This window comes from Tachyglossus aculeatus, chromosome 10 (genome assembly GCF_015852505.1).
Source record: "Tachyglossus aculeatus isolate mTacAcu1 chromosome 10, mTacAcu1.pri, whole genome shotgun sequence".
NCBI lineage: Eukaryota > Metazoa > Chordata > Mammalia > Monotremata > Tachyglossidae > Tachyglossus > Tachyglossus aculeatus.
In genome coordinates this window covers 38,289,847-38,312,094 of record NC_052075.1, presented here as the reverse complement: position 1 = coordinate 38,312,094, position 22,248 = coordinate 38,289,847, and the positions used below count along the sequence as shown (strand labels likewise).

Sequence of the window (22,248 nt, the reverse complement as noted above, 5' to 3'; positions counted from 1 at the left end):
GCCAACTTGTACTTCCCAAGCGCTTAGTACAGTGCTGTGCGCACAGTAAGCGCTCGATAAATACGATTGAATGAATGGATATATGTTGCCAACTTGTACTTCCCAAGCGCTTAGTACAGTGCTCTGCACCTAGTAAGCGCTCGATAAATACGATTGATGATGATGATGATGATGAATGAATGAAAGTCAAGCCACAGTGTGGCTTTAATTTCTTTTCACCCAAGGGTATCTTCTTTCTTTAACCGGCAGCAGGTGACTTCTGGCTATCTCCGGACACCGCCAGCTCCGTGTCCTCCGGCCCGCACTCGGGGCCGAAGTTCCCTCCGGGCGGTCGGCGGCTTGGGAAGGATAATTGGGCTTTTCCCGTCCCCTCCGTCGGCCCGGAGCGGTTAGGATGTGGTGAGAGGATGGAGGTTTTCCAGCGCGAGAGGCAAAATGGCCAGGGAGGATTCCGTCAAGTGCCTGCGCTGCCTGCTGTACGCCCTCAACATGCTCTTTTGGGTGAGTCTCCCTTCGCCGAACGGGAGGCCGGGCCTCCTCCGGGGAGGCCTCAGCCACAAACTGGCTTCCAGCCCCTGTTGCTTTGCCAAATCCATCGCATTTATTGAGCGCTTACTGTGCGCAGAGCACTGGACTAAGCGCTTGGGAAGTACGGGTCGGCGGCACGTAGAGCCGGTCCCTCCCCAACAGCGGGCTCACGGTCTAGAAGGGGGAGGCAAAGAACAGAATCAAACATACTAACCAAATAAAACAAATATGCCGACTTGTACTTCCCAAGCGCTTACTACAGTGCTCTGCAATCAATCAATCGTATTTATGGAGCGCTTACTGTGCGCAGAGCACTGTAGTAAGCGCTTGGGGAGTACAAGGCGGCAACATATAGAGACAGTCCCTACTCAACAGTGGGCTCACAGTCTAAAATCAATCAATCAATCATATTTATTGAGCGCTTACTGTGCGCAGAGCACTGTATTAAGCGCTTGGGGAGTACAAGGCGGCAACATATAGAGACAGTCCCTACTCAACAGTGGGCTCAGTCTAAAATCAATCAATCAATCGATCGTATTTATTGAGCACTTACTGTGCGCAGAGCACTGTATTAAGCGCTTGGGGAGTACAAGTCGGCAACATATAGAGACAGTCCCTACTCAACAGTGGGCTCACAGTCTAAAATCAATCAATCAATCAATCAATCGTATTGAGCGCTTACTGTGTGCAGAGCACTGTATTAAGCGCTTGGGGAGTACAAGTCGGCAACTTATAGAGACAGTCCCTACTCAACAGTGGGCTCACAGTCTAAAATCAATCAATCAATCAGTCGTATTTATTGAGCGCTTACTGTGTGCAGAGCACTGTATTAAGCGCTTGGGGAGTACAAGTTGGCAACATATAGAGACAGTCCCTGCTCAACAGTGGGCTCACAGTCTAAAATCAATCAATCAATCAATCAATCGTATTGAGCGCTTACTGTGTGCAGAGCACTGTATTAAGCGCTTGGGGAGTACAAGTCGGCAACATATAGAGACAGTCCCTACTCAACAGTGGGCTCACAGTCTAAAATCAATCAATCAATCAATCAATTGTATTTATTGAGCGCTTACTGTGCGCAGAGCACTGGACTAAGCGCTTGGGAAGTACAAGTCGGCAACATATAGAGACAGTCCCTACCCAACAGCGGGCTTACAGTCTAAAAGGGGGAGACAAACCACAAAACCAAACATACTAACAAAATCAAATAAATAGATATGTACAAGTAAGATAAATAAATAGAGTAATAAATATGTACAAACATATATACAGGTGCTGTGGGGAAGGGAAGGAGGTAAGATGGGGGGGATGGAGAGGGGGATGAGGGGGAGAGGAAGGAAGGGGCTCAGTCCGGGAAGGCCTCTGAATGATGATGATGATGATGATGATGATGATGATGATTATTCCCTCATCTCTCCCTCAGGGCTCAGAATAGTGCTTGGCACCTAGTCAGGGCTGAACCGCTGCCATCTTTAAGACAGCCAGGGCCCTTTGCTTCATGCCCAGTTCTACTCCATGTGCTGACCAGCCTTTGGCTGGCCAAAGAGAAATGAAAAGAGGAGTGCCGAAGAATTGGTTTCAGTGTAATTAGTCTTGTGGGGCTATAATAATAATAACGACGGTATCTGTTAGGCACTTACCGCGTGTCAAGCGCCATCCGAAGCGCTGGCATAATTATGGTATTTGTTAAGCGCTGTTCTAAGCACGGGGTGGATACCAAGATAGGTTGTCCCACGTGGGGCTCACACTTTTAATCATCATCATCATCAATCGTATTTATTGAGCGCTTACTATGTGCAGAGCACTGTGCTAAGCGCTTGGGAAGTACAAATTGGCAGCTTATAGAGACAGTCCCTACCCAACAGTGGGCTCACAGTCTAAAAGGGGGAGACAGAGAACAAAACCAAACATACTTACAAAATAAAATAAATAGAATAGATGTGTACAAGTAAAATCAATCAATAAATAGAGTAATAAATATGTACAAACATATATACATATGTACAGGTGCTGTGGGGAAGGGAAGGAGGTAAGATGGGGGGGATGGAGAGGGGGACGAGGGGGAGAGGAAGGAAGGGGCTCAGCCTGGGAAGGCCTCCTGGAGGAGGGGAGCTCTCAGTAGGGCCTTGATTTTGCAGATGAGGTAACTGAGGCATAGAGAAGTTAAGAAGTCCTTCCTCTCCCCCTCGCCCCCCTCTCCATCCCCCCGTCTTACCTCCTTCCCTTCCCCACAGCACCTGTATCTATGTATATATGTTTGTACATATTTATCACTCTATTTTACTTGTACATATCTATTCTATTTATTTTATTTTGGTAGTATGTTTGGTTTTGTTCCCTGTCTCCCCCTTTTAGACTGTGAGCCCGCTGTTGGGTAGGGACTGGCTCTATATGTTGCCAACTTGTCCTTCCCAAGCGCTTAGTACAGTGCTCTGCATACAGTAAGCGCTCAATAAATACGATTGATTGATTGATTGTCTCTATATGTTGCCAACTTGTACTTCCCAAGCGCTTAGTACAGTGCTCTGCACACAGTAAGCGCTCAATAAATACGATTGATTGATTGACTGTCTCTATATGTTGCCAACTTGTACTTCCCAAGTGCTTAGTACAGTGCTCTGCACACAGTAAGCACTCAATAAATACGATTGATTGATTGATTGATTGATTAAGCGACTTGCCCAGGTTCAAACAGCAGACAAGTGGCGGAGCCGGGATAGAACCCACGTCCTCCGACTCCCAAGGCCCGGCTCTTCATCAATCGTATTTATTGAGCGCTTACTATGTGCAGAGCACTGTACTAAGCGCTTGGGAAGTCCAAGTTGGCAACATATAGAGACAGTCCAGGCTCTTTCCACTAAGCCACGCTGCTTCATAAATAAAGGCAGAAAAGTTGGCGGGTAGATAAGGGAATTGTTCAGTGGCAAGGGGAACTACTGTTTGTTTCCTGGGATTTCAGAAACACACTCCCTAGAACTGTGATTAGGTCATCCTAAACATGCAAAATCTGGTTGTTGCAAACCGTCCTACCGTTTATTGTAGTTCTTCTTGGCAAGGATAGTTGGCTTCACTTACCAAAAGATTAGTTGGATATATTTGTGGGGAGCTTTTTAGCGGGAGCTTTCTCACATTCCCTTTGCAAAGTCAGAGAGAGACGATGTAAGGCATTTTCTCTTGGCCAGCTGAAGGCTCGTTTCAAATGCCATGAATCGTTTAAGAAAATAAAATAGCACCAATTTCATCAGCCGATGGAAGGCTATTTTCCCTCGAGCCAGCAGCTTCTCTGAACTCAGGGCTTCAATAGGGACACGGATGTGGCTTTCAACGAGATCCTATAGGTTATCCGGGATTGACTTTAGAATTTTATATTAAAAAAAATCCAGGATCAGTAATTTAATCTGGGCAATAAAAGTTATCTGAGTTAATGGATCAAAAATTCTAACACCCTCCTAAAAACTTTTGCGCTGAAGGAATTAAACGAGAAAGCAGTTAAATTCGTTAAACAGTACTTAGAGGGAAAACACGGAAGAAAAGAAGTCTCTCCATAATAACTCGGGGACCAATTTGAAAACACTCCTAATTTTCTTTTTTGTCTTAAGGTTCTAATGGGTCTGAGAATTTATGAAATATGAAGGTTTAACTCTAATGGTGAATTTATTTTGCACTGATTGCTTATTTGTGTCAACCCTAAAGTAATTTCAGGTATCTCTGGGGCATATTAAGACGGGCGTTTTATAAAGTTTAGTCAGGAAAAGGGATTTGGGTCGTAAGAGCCACTGACTGCCCGATGAAAGTTCCGTGTTCCTTACATAAGGCCTTAAAAAATTTTGAAAGGAAACGATTTATAAGAGATACAAGGTCACCAACATACTTCTTACCATTCAACTTCTTACCATTCAGCTCTTTTCAGTCACACTTGCATGGATAAAATCTTCTTGTCGGTAGAGTCACCTTCAAAAATGAAAGACAACTAGATATAGTAAAAAGCTGAATAGAGTAAAACAGGGTGTGTACATGTGTGCGTATATAAACACATTTATTCTATTCAGTTATTTACTTTTCTCTCTGTTCATTGTGTTTTCCCGTGGCCCCCAGGAAAATGTTCCCGGCATGTGCGACCTGCAGTTGGCAAACAAAAAATTGGTCTCGGGATCCAAGTCTGCGTTATAGGCTGGGGGTCATGAGGGGTCATGAGGAGTAAAGAGAAAAACGTTCGGGTCTAACCCTGTCCTTACATCCTCTCAATTCTTCTCGTTTCTTGAAAATGCCGGAGATTTAGCCTGATTTTCCTCGTATTTTGTGTATCTTGTTTTTTTAAGCCAAAAGTGTAGTAATTTTTCTGCAGTATCTAAAGCGGGCATCTCTTACCTGACCCAGAAAGGGCCGTGATTTCCCATTTTTTAAGGAAGCAGCAGTAGTAGCAAGGAAGGCAAACTGTCCTCATTGATTAAACATCACAGCTTAAGTTACGGCAAATGCCTGGAAAATACACCGGGAATCCAATACTCTCTGTCTCTGGGAGAGAAGCGCAGATTTGTAAAAGACTCAGAATCTCTACACCCTCTGGCCCTCTACACCCTATTTCGGTTCTCTGACGGGAGCGCACTCTAGAAAGTCAATTCTCGGTTTTCTTAATGACCGTCAAAATCCCCGCGTACCGTGTATTTATTCCAAGAGAAACTGCACTTCATCAACTTGAAGTGTATAATCGAGATCAGTTCGTATAAACGGGTGAAGGGCTGTCGTTATTTGACCCCGGAATTTAAATCGCCAGGGAAGAGCCCTTGAACAAATGTTTGGCCACTGATATTGTAAAATTAACCGGGGCATTATGGATTTGTGTTGTCCTCTTTGTTGCCGCTATCGAGAGCCCAACTGCCACAGATGATTTCCCCCTCGTTTTCCGTGACTTAAGCCATCTCCCTGATTTAGCATTCCCAGGAACTGGGGCGGAAGGGAAAGAGGGGTCTGCTGAGCCCCGGGTAGTTTTTTAGGGTAGTGATTGCAATGGGAAGCTTTTTATGAAAAGATTGGAATCTCTTTAATACGTTCACTTTCCTAAAAAATGAGACGTCGGTAACACTTTCAGCCTTACGGGAGGATAATTGTGATGCAGGAAGGAGGTGGATGAAAAATTCTCCATTAAGCACTCGTTTGGGAATTTGCATCTGGGGATATGTGATCATTTATGGAGCACCCTCAAAATAAACAGCACTGTGCTAGATATTTGTTCCTGTCATTTTGTTAGTGGATTTGAGGAATACTCATTAGTGTCTGTTACAGGATAGGTGAACATTGATTCAAGGGTTATTTTATCTCAGAACATGCCAGTTCATCACCACAGAATCACAGCTTCACTAGCGTTGCGCTGTTCCAGAATGATATTTATTAAACGCTTCCTGTGTGACAGGCACTAGACTAAGTGCTGGGTGGATACAAGCTAATCAGCTTGGATACTGGCCACGTCCCACATGGGGCTCACAGTTTTACAGGTGAGGTAACTGAGGCACAGAAAAGTTAAGTGACGTGCCCAAGGTCACCCAGCAGATAAGTGGAAGAGCTGGGATTAGGACCCAGGTCCTCCAGGCCTCTGCTCTTTCCCTCAGGCTACACTGCTTCTCTTCTTTTCCCTTATTCTATAAAATGCCAAGTTAGACCGCTCTCAACTGTGGGTGATTCATTCATTCATTCAGTCGTATTTATTGAGCGCTTACTGTGTGCAGAGCACTGTACTAAGCACTCGAATAATAATAATAATAATAACGGTATTTGTTAAGTGCTTACTTTGTGCAAAGCATTGTTCTAAGTGTTGGGGAGGATACAAGGTGATCAGGTTGTCCCACGTGGGGCTCACAGTCTTCATCCCCATTTGACAGATGAGGGAACTGAGGCACAGAGAAGTTGCCCAAAGTCACACAGCTGGCAATTGGCGGAGCGGGGATTTGAACCCATGACCTCTGACTCCCAAGCCCGTGCTCTTTCCATTGAACCATGTTACTTCTCTCAAAACTAATAATAATGGCATTTATTAAGCACTTACTACATGCAAATCACTGTTCTAAGCACTGGGGATGTTACAAGGTGAGCAGGTTGTCCCATGGGGGGCTCCCAGTCTTAATCCCCATTTTACAGATGAGGGAACTGAGGCACAGAGAAGTTAAGTGACTTGCCCGAAGTCACACAGCTGACAATTGGCGGAGCTGGAATTCGAACCCATGACCTCCGACGCCAAAGCCCGGGCTCTTTCCACTGAGCCACGCTGCCTTCCTGAGAGGGGCAAAAGATTTCATTTTTGCAGCAATGGGGGAGTCGAGAGAATTACCTGCCAGGTATAGAAAATCGCCACAGAGACCCTAATTTCCTTAGACACAGTTACGATTGAACAGTTATCTTCAAATATGAGGTTGGAAAGCGTGATTGAAGTTATTCCCGTGTAATAATGCTGGACAATTCCATTTCGGGTACGTTTCTATCTTGCACTCTCCCTTTGGCCTGTGGTCCTGGGCCCAGGTAAACTGCAGTCTTGTTCCCTTTCCTAATAAAAAAAAGGAGTAAACTGCCCCGAGGGATTAACCCACTCCTATCGGGAGGCCAGTGATCCCTTTCGGGTCATTAAATGCTGCCTTGGAGCCCTGTAATCGCTTGTGGACTTCGGGGTGAGTAGTTTGAGAGTTGTTCATTCACCAGAGGATCAAATACAGCGTTTAAAATATTTATAGAGTGTCCAGAATGCACTGCACAGAACAGAGGATTAGACAAAAATCTGCCCGGTGGGCATAGAGCCTTTAATCATTCGTGGACATTTTAATGCTTACATTTCTCCAGGAATGTGTTAGAAAGTTACGTGATGGCCCATTCTATTTGGCATCAGAATTCAAATCGTGTTCTCCTGGGGTAGGTCGTGTTGTGAAAATTTGCACTTCAAGAGATGGAAAAGAAATAGGGTCTGAGGAATCGTCTAGGAAGAGAAAGCCAAGTTAAAAATGACCACCATTCTGAGTTTCAGAGTGGAGCGTGACGATGCGAGGGAAAGTCTAGTGTGAAGGAGGAGGTGGGACTGATCATCTGGTACATTTTTCTGATAACCCTTGGCCTTTGCTGAGTGTGGGGAGATGTCTGTGAATGGCTGAGGTGAGAGGAAGCCTGAAGCAGTGAAGCCTAGGGCCTGGGCTTACTACCGGCTATATTCTAGTCCCACAAGCAGCAAGTCAGAGCTGACCCGTGACTCGATTCCCTTGGAGAAACAACCTCAGTGCTTACTTTGTGCTAAGGGAGGATGAATGTCAGCAGTTTGCTTATTGGCGTTTGCTGTCTGATGGCTTTCTTTAATGCTCATTTCGCTGCGTCGCAAGAAGTGTTTTAATTCTGATGGGTTTCTTTAATGCTAAAGTTTGCTATGTTCCGGGAAATTTTGTTTCAGCTCTCCTTCCTGGGAGTCTCCGACACACCACCGTCTGAATGGTTCTCTAAAGGTTTAAAACACAGGTTGAGAAAATCTTTTCTTAGATGCAGAATTCATTCTGCAGTGGCATCCGCATTTTAAGTCACCGAGGCGTAAACCTACAAAGTGGCCTGAATGTCTTGGATTTTCCCATCCCCAAATTCTTTTTTGCCCAAGTGCCTGGAGAGTTGAGGCCCAATTATTTTTGGACATGAATTATCTACTTAATTTGCATGTCAAGGGACTATCATCATCAATCGTATTTATTGAGCGCTTACTATGTGCAGAGCACTGTACTAAGCGCTTGGGAAGTACAAATTGGCAACATATAGAGACAGTCCCTACCCAACAGTGGGCTCACAGTCTAAAAGAGTCTAAAGTCTAAAGAGTCACATAGTCTAAAGGGACTATGTGATTCAAAAGTTCAGTCCTAGCTCTCTCTACAAGATTACTGATTCATTCAACATCTCTGGGGTTTGGCATTCCCATCTTAGAAATGGGCAAAGCAATACTTGTATCATTCATCTCCAAGGGACTGATATTTGTAAATGAAAATCGCTGGATAAACAAAGTATTATTAGAACCAGTAACTAGCATCTTTGGGAGTAAAGATGTATGGAGGGGGTTGTGGGGGGACAGAAGCGTAGTGGTGCTCTGTCACTTTTCTCTAGTACTTAACAAATTTTTGCACTTGGATTGTTTTAAGATGTATATAGATATTCTGGATGTCAGAAGGAGTGATATAAAATGCTGGTAATTGAAGATTGATTTAATTATAAGCCTGGTGGTCAAGCCAGCAAGTGATTGTGAAGCCTTTTGCAAGTAATGTTCTCTATAAATGTTAATGTGGTAATATCATCTTCAGGTCCTGGAAAGATGGCCACTCGAACCTTAAGAGACAGGAATCCTAGGGACTGTCTCTATATGTTGCCAATTTGTACTTCCCAAGCGCTTAGTACAGTGCTCTGCACATAGTAAGCGCTCAATAAATACGATTGATGATTAAAATAAAGTAAAAATGGCACCACAGGGGAATCAAAAGCAGACTTTTGTTCAGTTCTCCAAGTCGTGGGAAATAGTTTTAGAAATTAAATTATATACTGTGTTGTTGGTTCCAGATGTGATTTAAACTCTTTGTTCCCATCGCCTTCTTAGGTGCCCCTCCAGACTATAAGCCCCTCTAGACTGTAAGCTCATCATGGGCAGGGAACATGTCTACCAATTCCGTCTTATTGTACATTCCCACGCGCTTAGTTCAGAACTTTGCATACTGTAAGCACTCAATAAATATGGTCGGCGGCACTACTCCTGCTGTTAGTCCAGTGAAAAAGCGTGGCTCTGGAAATCAGGAGAATGAGGTTCTTCTCCAGGCTTTTGCAAGGCAAGGGGATTATGCCGTCACTGCTGGGGGTTTCTGACTGAAGGTTCACCTAGAGCATCTGGAAAAAAATAGCTAGTTAATCTAGGCAGCGAAGACCACAGTGGCTACCAAAGTAACCGTCAGATTATGGTTCTTTGGCTCAGCACCAACGCTGTGTTGTAGTCATTTTGGCCTCACTGTCCTGCGCATAATATCAGAAATACGATTGATTGATTGAAAAGGCAGTGACAAGGAATTGTTGCAGTTCACACCTTGCCGCATCCCCGTCACCTACTTGCTTTTTGCTCTCTGTGTCCTGGGAGCCAACTTGAACCAGGACAAGACAGCGTGAGAGGTACGGCACAAACCACTAGCATTGTAAATCAATTCCTTTGGTAGGTTCCCTGTCCTGAGATCTCAAGTTCAAGACTCGTCTCTTCTTAACCAGACCGTGCGAGAAGCCGAATGGCCTAGTGGATAGAGCGCGGGCGTGGAAGTCAGAAGGATCTGGGTTCTAATCCCGGATTCGCCACTTGTCTGCTGTGTGAACCTGGGCTAGTCACTTAATTTCTCTGTGCCTCAGTTACCTCATTGTAAAATGAGGATTTAGACTTTGAGTCCCATGTGGGACATGGACTGTGTCCAACTGGGGTAACTTGTATGTACCCCAGTGCTCAGTACGGTGCTTGGCACGTAGTAAGTTCTTAACAAAAACCATAAAAAATAAGAAAAAATCCAGAGGGCATTAAACAAAGCAGCAGTAGGGCTCGGCGAGGTTGTGCGGGTGGTGAATCTGAATTTGCTCCATATTTCTTCCTTCCTTTCCATATATTTCTCTTCAAGGAAAGCAGCTGTGATCTTAAAGATATTTTATACCCCAGTGACAAGAATCGTTGAAGGTGTATTTCATCTGTTTGCTCAGGCGTCTCACTAAATCTGTGGGAATCAAGAAATACATTCTAACGCGCTTCTATCTGATGCTTCTATTATTAGTTCCTTCTGTTACCTGCTCAGTCGACGATATTTATTGAGTGCCTACTAAGTGCAAAGTACCAAGGATCTGGGGAGAATACAACAGAAGCAAGACACACATTCCTGCCCTCAGAGGAGTTTATAATGTAACGGGAGCGATAGAAGTTATTTACAAATAGTAGGGGCGGGAAGAAGAGAATGGTTATAACAGACAGTAGTGCACGTGTCAGTATGGAATAAGAAAAGCAGGATGGCCTCGTGGAAAGAGCAGGCTAGGGAGTCAGAGAACCTGGGTTCTAATCCTGGCCTTGCCACTCGTCTGCTGTGTGTGACTTTGGACAAATCACTTAACTTCTCGGTCCCTCAGTTTCCTCCTCTGTAAAATGGAGCTTCAATATCTGTTCTTCCTCCACCTTAGGCTGTAAATCCCACGTGGGACAGGGATTGTGTCGGATCTGGCTATTTTATATCTTCCCCAGCAGCAAGCACAGTGATTGGTACTTAGTAATAATAATAATAATGATGGCGTTTGTTAAGCGCTTACTGTATGCCAAGCACTGTTCTAAGCGCTGGGGTAATTACAAGGTTATCGGGGTGTCCCACGTGGGGCACACAGTCTTAATTCCCATTTTACAGATGAGGGAACTGAGGCACGGAGATGTTAAGTGACTGGTCCAAGGGCTTAAATAAGGCTTAACAAATACTACAATTATTAGTATTGTGAAATTACAATAAATAATGGACTATACAATAACCGACTGTTGTGACCTTGGGCAAGTTACTTAACTTCTCTGAGCCCCTCAGTTACCTCATCTGTAAAGTGGGGATTAAGACTGTGAGCCCCACATGGGACAACCTGATCACTTTGTATCCCCCCCCCCAGCGCTTAGAACAGTGCTTTGCACATAGTAAGCGCTTAACAAAGGCCATCATTATTATTATTATTATTAAGAGGCAGGAGTGATAAACTTGAATGGATGAAAGGGGTCGAATGAAACGGCAGTTTTGACCTATAATCAGAACATGAGCCAAACGAGACACAGGTCCACCGGGTCATTTTGGACTCTCTATCGTGACTCAATGTTGTCAGATTCAATCCTCGGTGACAGATGGTTTTTATTTTCCTCTCCCCACCAGGTGATGTCCATCAGCGTTTTGGCAGTGTCCGCTTGGATGAGAGATTACCTGAATAATGTTCTGACCTTAACTGCTGAAACGAGGTGGGATTGCTAGTGAATCAGGCCATTTACTGGAACCCCGATACCAGACTGTAAGCTCCTGGTGGGCAGGGTTCGCGTCTGTCATTTGTGTTGTACTCTCCCAAGCGCCTGGTACAGTGCTCTGCATATAGTAAGTGCTCCTATAAATGCAGTTGATTGTTACCGCAGGCTCGTTTTCAAATCAGCTGGGTTTCTGTTATATTCCCCCCCATTTCCCACCAAGTTGACACAGCATCAAACCCGTGTAGGATCTTTTGCCATTTGCTGCCACTCGATTCAACTTGAGTATTTAAGTAGAGTTTCTTGGTTATCTTTACCAGAAATTTTCACCATTTTTTACATGGTATTTGTTAAGCTCTCACTCCGTGCCAGGCACTGCACTAAGCGCTGGGGTAGATACAAGATAATCATCATCCTCAATCGTATTTATTGAGCGCTTACTATGTGCAGAGCACTGTACTAAGCGCTTGGGAAGTACAAATTGGATAGTCTTGAGGGAAGCAGCATGGCCTAGTGGATAGACCATGGGCGTGGGAGTCAGTTGGACCTGGGTTCTAATCTTGGCTCTGCCAGTTACCTGCTCTGTGACTTTGGGCAAGACACTTAACTTCTCTGTGCCTCAGGTATGTCATCTTGTTTTTGTTTTATGATACTTATTAAGTGTTTACTTACAGCGCTTAGAACAGTGCTTTGCACATAGTAAGCGCTTAATAAATGCCATCATTATTATTATTATTATTTACTGTAAGGCAAACACGGTTCTACACGCTGAGGTAGGTAGAATTTAATTAGGTCTGATATAGTCTCTGTCCTGCTTGGACCTCACAATCTAAATAGGAGGGAGGACGAGTATTTAATCTGTAGTTTACATAGCTGAGTTGAGTTTGTATCTACCCCAGTGCTTACTGCAGTGCCTGGCACATAGTAAGCACTTAACAAATACTATATAAAAAAAAAAAAGATAATTGAGTTGGACACAGTCTCTGTCCCACATAGGGTTTACAGTCTTCATCCCCATTTTACAGATGAGGGAATGGAGTCCCGGAGAAGTGAAGTGACTTACCCAGGGTCATGCAGCAGACAAGTGGCGGAACTTGGATTAGAACCCAGGTCTTTGTGAGTTCCAGACCCATGGGCTATGTTGTTTCTCATTATTTTTCAGCACTTTTGATGCATATGTTTTGTCCTCCCTGCATGCCTCCTCAGCTGGTACCTCTAGGACCAGGCCCGTCCGCTACATCCCCGTAGCTCCTAGCACTCGAAGTATTTACTCTTACCCTGGTAGCTCCTCCTCATCCTTACCTCCCAGCTTCTCTTGCTTTCCCTCCATCCAGAAGGTGTCTTGTGGCACCACAGGGGAGCTATAGTAGTAATAGTAATTATTAAATGTTTACTATGTGCAGAACACTGTGCTAAGCTCTGGGAAAGAATACTCGGGTGGGAATTAGACAAAGTGGGAAGAGAAACAGTATGGGTAGAGAATAGACTTCAGAGTCAGAGGACCTGGCTTCTAAGCCCGGCTCTGCCAACTGTTTGCCAGGTGACCTTGGGCAAGTCAGTTTACTTCTTTGTGCCTCAGTTTCCTCAACTGTAAAATGGGGGTTCCATGCCTATTCCCCTTCCTTCTTAGATTGTGAGCCCCATGCGGGGCAGGGATTGTGTCCATGCTGACCAACTTGTATCTACCCCAGCGCCTAGAACAGGGCCTGACATATAGGGAATGTGTCTGTTTATTGTTATATTGTAGTCTCCCAAGTGCTTAGTCTAGTGCTTTGCGCACACAGGAAGCACTCAATAAATAGATATATGTGGCTGACTGACGTAGCGCTTAAAAATATAGTAGTAATAATAATGTTAATAAGAAGACAAAGTCCCTGTAGCAGAACCTATTGGGGAAGCAGTGAGTTTCCCAGGGTTTCCAGAGCATGCTTGAGCATGTGCGGGTAGTTCCAACGTGCTTGTTTCTAAGCCGCTCAAAGGAATGAGGGCAGACCCACCCATTCCCCTGACAGGCCCTGGGAATTCAGGTGGGGAGAGCTATTCAGACCGTCCCTCATGTTTTTTGGAATGAAAAAAGATGTTGTTAGCCTGCAGTGTAACAAATAAGATATACAGGAGTTGCTTGGTGCAAACAGTAAAATAAAGTCCGGTGGAGTTTGTTTTTTTATGGTATTTCTTAAGCATTTACTCTGTACCAGGCGCAGTACTAAGTGCTGGGGTGGATACTAGCTAATCAGGTTGGACACAGTCCATATCCCACATGGGGCTCACAATCTTAATCCCCATTTTACAAATGAAGTAACTGAGGCCCAGAGAAGTGAAGTGACTTACCGAGATCAACCGCAGCAGGCAAGTGACAGAGCTGAGGTCCTACTGACTCCCAGCCCCTGCTCTACGCATTCGGCCATGCTGCTTCTCAACAGTAAAAGTTGAGTGTGTCACGCTAGCACTCACTAGACTATACTATAAGCCTCTTTGGCTGCCAACTCCTTTCCCATATTCTCTCTCTGCCCTGGACCTTCTCCCCTCTTTCATAGCCAATTGACCACCACTCTTCCCATCTTCAAAGCCTTATTCAAATCCTGTCTTCTCCAAGCAGCCTTCCCTTACTAACCTCTCATTTTCCCCACTGTATTCACCCTCCACTGTGGGTCGCCTATGCGAGCCTATATACCCCTTAAGCACCGTGATACTCATCTCCCCCGAGCACTATATCCTGATATTCTGATGCTTCCCCTATCTGTATCTCCCCCCTCTAGACTGTAAGCTCATTGTGGTAAGGAATGTGGATATTATATTGTTCTATTGTGCTCTCGCAAACATTTAGTATAATGCTGTGCACACAGTAAGCGTTCAATAAATACGATTGACTGACTGTAATTTATTTTAATGTCTGTCTCCCCCCCAGACTGTAAGCTTCTTGTGGGCAGGGATCGTATCTAGCAACTCTGTTGCATTGTACCCTCCCAAGTCGTAATATAGTACTCTGCCCAAAGTAAGTGCTCAATTGATTCATTTGAAATCACTATTTTGTGTAATCCTCTCCCCATTTGGCTTCAGATAAGGTGGTTTTCAAGATCTGTGGCCAAGAGCCGCTCTTTCAGATTCATCATTAGCAACACCTGTAATAATTGAGCACATCTGTGAGCAGAGCAGTGAATTAAACCGTCATCATCAATGGTATTTACTGAGTGCTTACTATGTGCAGAGCACGGTACCAAGTCCTCGGGAGAATACAATTCAACAGAGTTGGCAGACATGTTCCCTGCCCATAGTGGGCTTCCAGTCTAGAGGAAGGAGACAGACATTAGTATAAATAAATAATTTAAAATGCATAATTTAAAGATATGTACATAAGTGCTACGGGGTTGAGGGTGGGGCGAATATCAAATGCATGGATGGAGAGGAAGGTGGATTTTTAGCAATGTTGTGAAGACAAAACTGACAGGTTGAATGTGTGGGTTGAGTTAGATGAGTTGAGAACATTGCCTAGGTTTTGGGCTTGTGAGGTAGGAGGGACAGTGATATTGTCTACAGTGATGGGAAAGAACAGGATTTGGGTGGGGAGATAGGGAGTTCCCCTTTGGACATGTTAAATTGGAGGTGTGGGTGGAAAATTCAGATAAAGGATGTCCCGAAGGTGGGCATGCAGAGAAATGTAATGCAGTACATAGAGGGGCTTGCAGTCTAATGGGGAGAGACAGGAAAAGTACAAATCCACATGTCTACAAATGGATATAAAATATTAAGAAAATTGGGCACAATTTCCCCTAATTTCTTTGCTATACGTAGTGCTGTGGGGAGCTGGAGTGATCGATTGAAGAGGCCAGTTGGAATTAATCTGGGAAGACTTCCCAAAGGAGGTGGTTTCGGGTAGCATTTTTCAGGAAGGGAAGGGGCGTGTTTGGGAGGGTGAGGAGAGGTGAGGGACCGACATGCTCAGAGGTGGGGGAATCTCGAGGAATCTGGTAAGCAGTTTTGCTTCTCTTGAGCTTTAATGTTGCCAACTTGAAGCGGGAATTGAAAGCGTGAGCCTCTCACACTGACTGCAGTTTTCCCTCCCTTCTGTAACAGGATGCAGTCAACAATAGTTTCAAGGCCCTCACTTACTGGGTCCAAGATGAAAAACTGATAATCCAGGGGAAAGGAAGAGGAGGATTCTTCAAGAAAATTGGAGTCCTGAAATCTAATCGTACTGTTAGACTTGCTGGTTTAAAGAAAGAGCTTTTGTTTGAAAGGAAAAGCAAAACACAGTCTTACACTCAAAGCTGGAGTAGAGAAGTGCTGCCTCTTGCGAGGGGAAATAAATCAGCTCTTTCTTTCATTCTCAGTACATTCTCTTTTATCCTTTATGGTGGGATCTCAGAATACTAGGTTCCTTTGTCTAAATTGTTTAATTTGAAAAGAAATCTCGGACTTCAACTATTATAACCTGACCTACGGGGAACATCCCTTAAACCATGCGGGCCCATTTTTGTGGTCAGCCGTGCCCTCTGGGGCTAGCTCTGACCCATCATGACTTCTCTCATTTCCTCTTCCTCTCTCTGGGCTTGACAATGCTCAGTGTGTCTTTCTGTCTTTGGTGTGAATGAATCCGGGGATCGGTTTGAGCACTTCCGACAACCCCATGGCCTCATTGTAAGTCAATTAATCAATCAGTTTAGGGGCAGGCAATGTATCTAACAACTCCTCTGCACTGTACACTCTCAAGTGCTTCCAAATAGTGCTGTGCACACGGTAAGCGCTTGGTTATATATCATCGATTGATCAGTAGGTATTTGATGAGCATTTACCTTGAGCAGATACTTTCTTGAGTGCTTGGGAGAGTACAATAATCAGTCAACCAGTGGTATTTATTGAGCACTTACTATTAGAAGAGTACTGTACTAAGTGCTTGGGAGAGTATGGTACAATAATATTGGTAGATACGATCCCTGCTCTGCCCTTTAGACTGAAAGTTCGTCCTCTAGACTGTAAGCTTCTGGGCAGGGAGCGTGCCTACCAATTCTGTTATGTTGTGCTCTCCCAAGCACTTAGGAGAGTGCTCTGCACACAGTAAGTACTCAATAAATGTGATCGATCGATTGATTGAAAGGAGCTTCGAGTCTAGTAGAATGGACTGAGGCTTTATGCCCGTACCCATTTATCTGCAGCGAAGTAGTGTGGCCTGGTGGATCCGTCTCTATACGTTGTCAACTTGTACTTCCCAAGCGCTTAGTACAGTGCTCTGCACACAGTAAGCGCTCAATAAATACGATTGATTGAATGAATGAATGAATGAACATTGTTTAGGGACAGCTGTGTGTACGGCCCAAGGTCCGGGTGATGCTTGAGGAGGTCTGGGCCTGGGGTTGCTGAAGGAGAAGCAGCATGGCCTTGTGTAAAGAGCATGGGATTCAATGAACCTGGGTTCTAATCCTTGTCTGCTGTGTGATCTTGGGCAAGTCACTTCACCTTTCTGGACCTCAGTTTTCTCAACTGTGAAGTAGGGATTAAATACCTGTGCTCCCTTCTGCTTAGGTTGTGAGCCCCATGTGGGACAGGGACTGTGTCCAACCTGTTTAACTTGTATCTACCCCGGTGCATAGAACATTGCTTTTGACACATAGTAAGTGATTTGTTATTATTATCGCTATTGTTACTCTCATCATCATTATCATTATTATTATTGGTCTGGGAGTTAGGAGAACCAGGCTTTAGTTTCATTTCCACTGCGTATCTGCTGGGTGATGAAGGGATAGTAACCTAACCTTTCTGTGCCCCATTGTAAAAAGGGATGGCATAACATCATCTGTCTTTCTCTGCCCCACAGGGATGTTGTGAGGATGAACAACATTTGCAGACGCTTTGGAAAACTCAAAACACTCTACTAATCTGAAAAGATTACTATTTAAAATCTCGCTTTCCAGGATCTTGCCCATTATAATTTGAATGATTTTTATCCTTCATCGCATATCCAATCTCACTGTGTCAATTTTGTATTTAGGATTACCCGTGTGGTACATAACTCCCTTTCAGTGTTGAATCATTCTCCATGTAATGCTTTCGTAATGTTTTTCTATTTATGAAAAAACATTAAGACACAAAACATCTGTCTTACGGGAAAAAAATAGCCACTTTGAAAACAACTTCTTAATTTACTCACGAGCCAAGATGATTTAAAGAAGTTTTAAAGAGAAAGAATGGTGTCCTGAGCTACAATAGATATATTTTCTGAGAATCTGGATGCTTTTATTTTCTTTGTTATTGATGATTATTTATTTCTTTCCAGGGTGGAAGAAGCTGTCATTGTGACTTACTTTCCTGTGATCCATCCAGTCATGATTGCTGTCTGCTGTCTCCTGATCATTGTGGGGATGTTAGGATATTGCGGAGCGGTGAAAAGAAATTTGTTGCTTCTCGCATGGGTACGTTTCTTATATCTTACGGACATTTTTTTCCTTAAAAAGTCCATACGGTAATACTCGTTTTTGTTTTTTTCTTTCCCATCTGTGTCACAAGATAAATGCTTACTGATCTGTGATAGCAGAAGAGTGGCCTGTGATGATTGTAAAGTGTGCTGTGGCAGAGAACTTGTCGTTCGGTTCTAGGAGATGTGATTGAAATGTGAATAACTTGTGGGCTGGGAACGTGTCATCCAGCTCTGTTGTCTTGTGCCGTCCCAGTACTTAGCACAGTGTGCCGCACATAGTAAGCTCCCAATATATTCCATTGATTGATTGATTTAGCCTGAGACATCTCCCAAACTGCCGGGTGTTGGGCTGTGGATTATATTCCTTGTGACGATCGTTTTCTGCTTTGCTGCCTGGGAAATGGAAAATGCCGTTTTTATGGTGGTATTTGTTCATTCATTGTCACATTTATTGAATGCTTACTGTGTGCAAAGCACTGTACTAAGCACTTGGAAGAGTGCAGCGTAACAACAAACAGACACATTCGCTGCCCACAACAAGCTAGGTACTGTAAGTGCTGGAGTAGATTACAAGCTAATCAGGTTGGACACAATCCATATCCCACAGGGACCTCACAGTCTTAATCCCCATTTAACAGATGAAGTCACTGAGATAGAAGTCAAGCAATTTACCCAGGGTCACACAGCAGACAAATGTTGGAACTGGAATTAGAACCCAGGTCCTTCTGACTGCCCAGGCCCATGCTCTATCCATTAGGCCATGCTGCCTCTCTTCCTTGAATCTTGGGGCTTTGTGTCAGAGTTTTGACTGCCGGTCTGCTTGCTTTGGGCACATAATAATAGTAATAATAATAGTAATAATAATTAATACTACTACAGGTGTAGATAATGATGGCATTTATTAAGCGCTTACTATGTCCTGGAGGCAGCCAGAAAAGTGTAATGCAGCATACCTGCCCTAAAGTCGTATTTTTAAACTACTGTGCAATTTTGGCTGAACTGTACCCATTATAAAAACAGTAGTCTAAATGCTATCAATTTTAAGTATAAACTGGTCTTAATACTTGTCAACATTTTTTAATATGACAGATCTGCGACTTCAAAAGCTTAATCTCTTAATTCCCCTGACTTTTCCAGTGATTTCTTTACCTTGGTTTTACCGGAACAGTTTTTTCCAAGATACAGTCATCAGGTGGCTTAGTGGAAAGAGCCCGGGCTTGGGAGTCAGAGGTCATGGGTTCTAATCCCAGCTCCGCCACTTGTCAGCTGTGTGACTTTGGGCAAGTCACTTCGCTTCTCTGTGCCTCAGTTACCTCATCTGGAAAATGGGGATTAAGACTGTGAGCCCCACGTGGGGCAACCTGATTACCTTATATCTACCCCAGTGCTTAGAACAATGCTTAGCCCATAGCTCTTAACGGATGCCATTATTATTATTATTATATCGTGGAATCCCAGATTTTGTGAAAGACCTGTACCTGGGAAACCCAGGCGATTTCCTAAATTGATGATGATAGTATTTGTAAAGTGCTTACTATGTGCCAGGCACTGTACTAAGCGCTGGGCTGGATACAAGCAAATTGGGTTGGACACAGTCCCTGTCCCACGTGGGGCTCCAGTGTCAATCCCCATTTTACAGATGAGGTAACTGAGGCCTAGAGAAGTGAAGTGACCTGCCCAAAGTCACACAGTAGGCATGTGGCAGAGCCGCGATTAGAGCCCGTGAGTATCGAGGACACTCTGTTTCTGCTCAAGTGCCTAGTATGTGCAGAATATAGTGCAGCATGTGGTAGGTGCTCAGTATAGTACTCTGCACAGTAGGTACTCAGTAGAAGTGCTCTGCATAGTAGTTGCTTAGTATAGTGCTTTGCATAGTATATATATGTATATACCTGTATATATGTATATTTATTTGTACATATTTATTACTCTATTTATTTATTTATTTATTTTACTTGTACATATCTATCCTATTTATTTTATTTTGTTAGTATGTTTGGTTTTGTTCTCTGTCTCCCCCTTTTAGACTGTGAGCCCACTGTTGGGTAGGGACTGTCTCTATATGTTGCCAATTTGTACTTCCCAAGCGCTTAGTACAGTGCTCTGCACATAGTAAGCGCTCAATAAATGCGATTGATGATGATGATGATAGTAGAAGCTCAGTATGTGGTCAGTTTATATTCTGCACAGTAAGTGCTCATCTCAGCAGGTGATCAGCATAGTGTCCCGTACATAGTAGGTGCTCTGTGTATGTTCTCTACACATAGTAGATGCTCAGTATAAATGCTGTGCACAAAGAAGGTGCTCAGTATAAGTGCTCTGCAGAATAAGTGCTCAGTCGAGATTATAGGCAGTGTTACCTATCCTCTTAAATAATAATAATAATGATGATGGTATTTGTTAAGCACTTACTATGTGCAAAGCACTGTACTAAGCGCTGGGGACGTTACAAGGTGATCAGGTTGTCCCATGGGGGGGGCTGACAGTTTTAATCCCCATTTTCCAGATGAGGTAACTGAGGCACAGAGAAGTTAAGTGACTTGCCCAAAGTCACACAGCTGACAGTTGCTAAGCGCTTAGTACAGTGCTCTGCACATAGTAAGCGCTCAATAAATACGATTGATTGATTGATTGACAGTTGGTGGATCCAAGATTTGAATCCCTGACCTCTGACTCCAAAGCCCGGGCTCTTCCCACTGAGCCACGCTGCTCCTCCACTGTACTGCTTCACTCTGAAGCCCAGCAACTGAACGTGCCAGCGGAACTAATGAAAACAAAGCTTCAGAAAGTCATTAACCTCCAATTTCGGCCGCATTCCTTGACTAATTGCTAAAGTAGACGTTGAGACAGCTACGGCAGCTGAGCTGCTGAGGTAGTTAAGTGGATGTCAATATGTCATTCATCAAACTAGCGCAAAAAAAGTGACAGGGCAACGGAACAGACGTTTGCAAAGCCAGATGATTTCCTAGATAAATTACAAACCTGTTGTTCAATAACTGACAAGCTTCAGCCGTGGATTTAGGCTTTCTCTGGAGACAAGGGCCCAAGTAGCTCAAACACCTTAATCGCACTTCTGTTGAACTATTTTGGACGTCCAACTACAGAAGCTTTAGAAGTGATAGTATGCGTGTTACTTTTTAATGTGCCTATCTAGGAAAGACTTAGGCAAAGATACCTCCATTCCAATTTCCATACCAGTCAATCAGTCAATCAATCAATCGTATTTATTGAGCGCTTACTGTGTGCAGAGCCCTGTACTAAGCGCTTGGGAAGTACGAGTTGGCAACATATAGAGACGGTCCCTACCCAACAGTCTAAAAGGGGGAGACAGAGAACAAAACCAAACATACTAACAAAATAAAATAAATAGAATAGATATGTACAAGTAAAATAGAGTAATAAATATGTACAAACATATATACAGGTGCTGTGGGGAAGGGAAGGAGGTAAGAAGGGGGGGATGGTTTAAGCCTTCTTGGAAAAATAACTAGGAAGCAGCGTGGCTTAGTGGATAGAGCATGGGCCCGAGAGTCAGAAGGACCTGGGTTCAAATCCCGGCTCCTCCACTTGTCTGCTGTGACCTTGGGCAAGTCACTTCTCTCGGCCTCAGTTTCTTCATCTAGAGAATGAGGGTCAAGACGGTGAGCCCCATGTGGGACAGAGACTCTGTCCAACTTGATTAGCTTTTATCTAGTACAGTGCCTGGTACATAGTAAGCTCTTAACACATGCTATAAAAAAAAAAGCATCATCCCTTGTGGAGGAATCTGGCTTGAAGAATGTTTTCTTCACACTGCCGCGTGGTTCATTGTTCATCAAAAATGTTCAGTCCATTTCTTCCCCCCTCCTCAAGAATCTCCAATGGTTGCCTTCCACCTCTGTATCAAATAGAAACTCCTTACCAGCAGCTTTAAAGGACTCAAGTAGCTCGCTCCATCCTGGGGCACTGGACTCCCAGTTGTTCGGGCCCATTTTACCCCAGGCCCAAAGGGTAATATAATGAGAGCGCTTACACAGCGAGCGCTCAATAAATACAACTGAATGAACGAACCTCCATACACATTTCCCTGGCAGATTACGCACTTTTGTTGAGTGAGGGGGTGTCAACCCGTTTGTTTTAATGCAGAAAGGACACTCACAGTTCAACCTCCATATACATTTCCCTGGCAGCTTTTGCATGTTTGTTGTGTGAGGGTAGGTACCTTGAACTCTGGGAGAGAAGCCAAATGTAGAGTTTTTACTTCACAGTTGGCCCTGTTCCAGGAGTGCACAGAGCCATCCCCGCGCAAACACACCATTACCGTGCTACTGTTATT

At 44.0% G+C, this 22,248-nt stretch overlaps 1 protein-coding gene across 1 annotated transcript in view; it reads left to right on the top strand.

Moving 5' to 3' along the window:
• Positions 1-247: 247 nt before the first annotated feature.
• TSPAN12 (tetraspanin 12) overlaps positions 248-22,248 on the top strand; it is a 57,018-nt gene continuing 35,017 nt past the window's right edge. Inside the window, exons 1-3 of the mRNA XM_038751940.1 lie at positions 248-501; positions 11,439-11,521; positions 17,793-17,928. Coding sequence (XP_038607868.1) covers positions 436-501; positions 11,439-11,521; positions 17,793-17,928 — 285 coding nt within the window. The 5' untranslated portion in view covers positions 248-435. The remainder of the gene's footprint in view (positions 502-11,438; positions 11,522-17,792; positions 17,929-22,248) is intronic.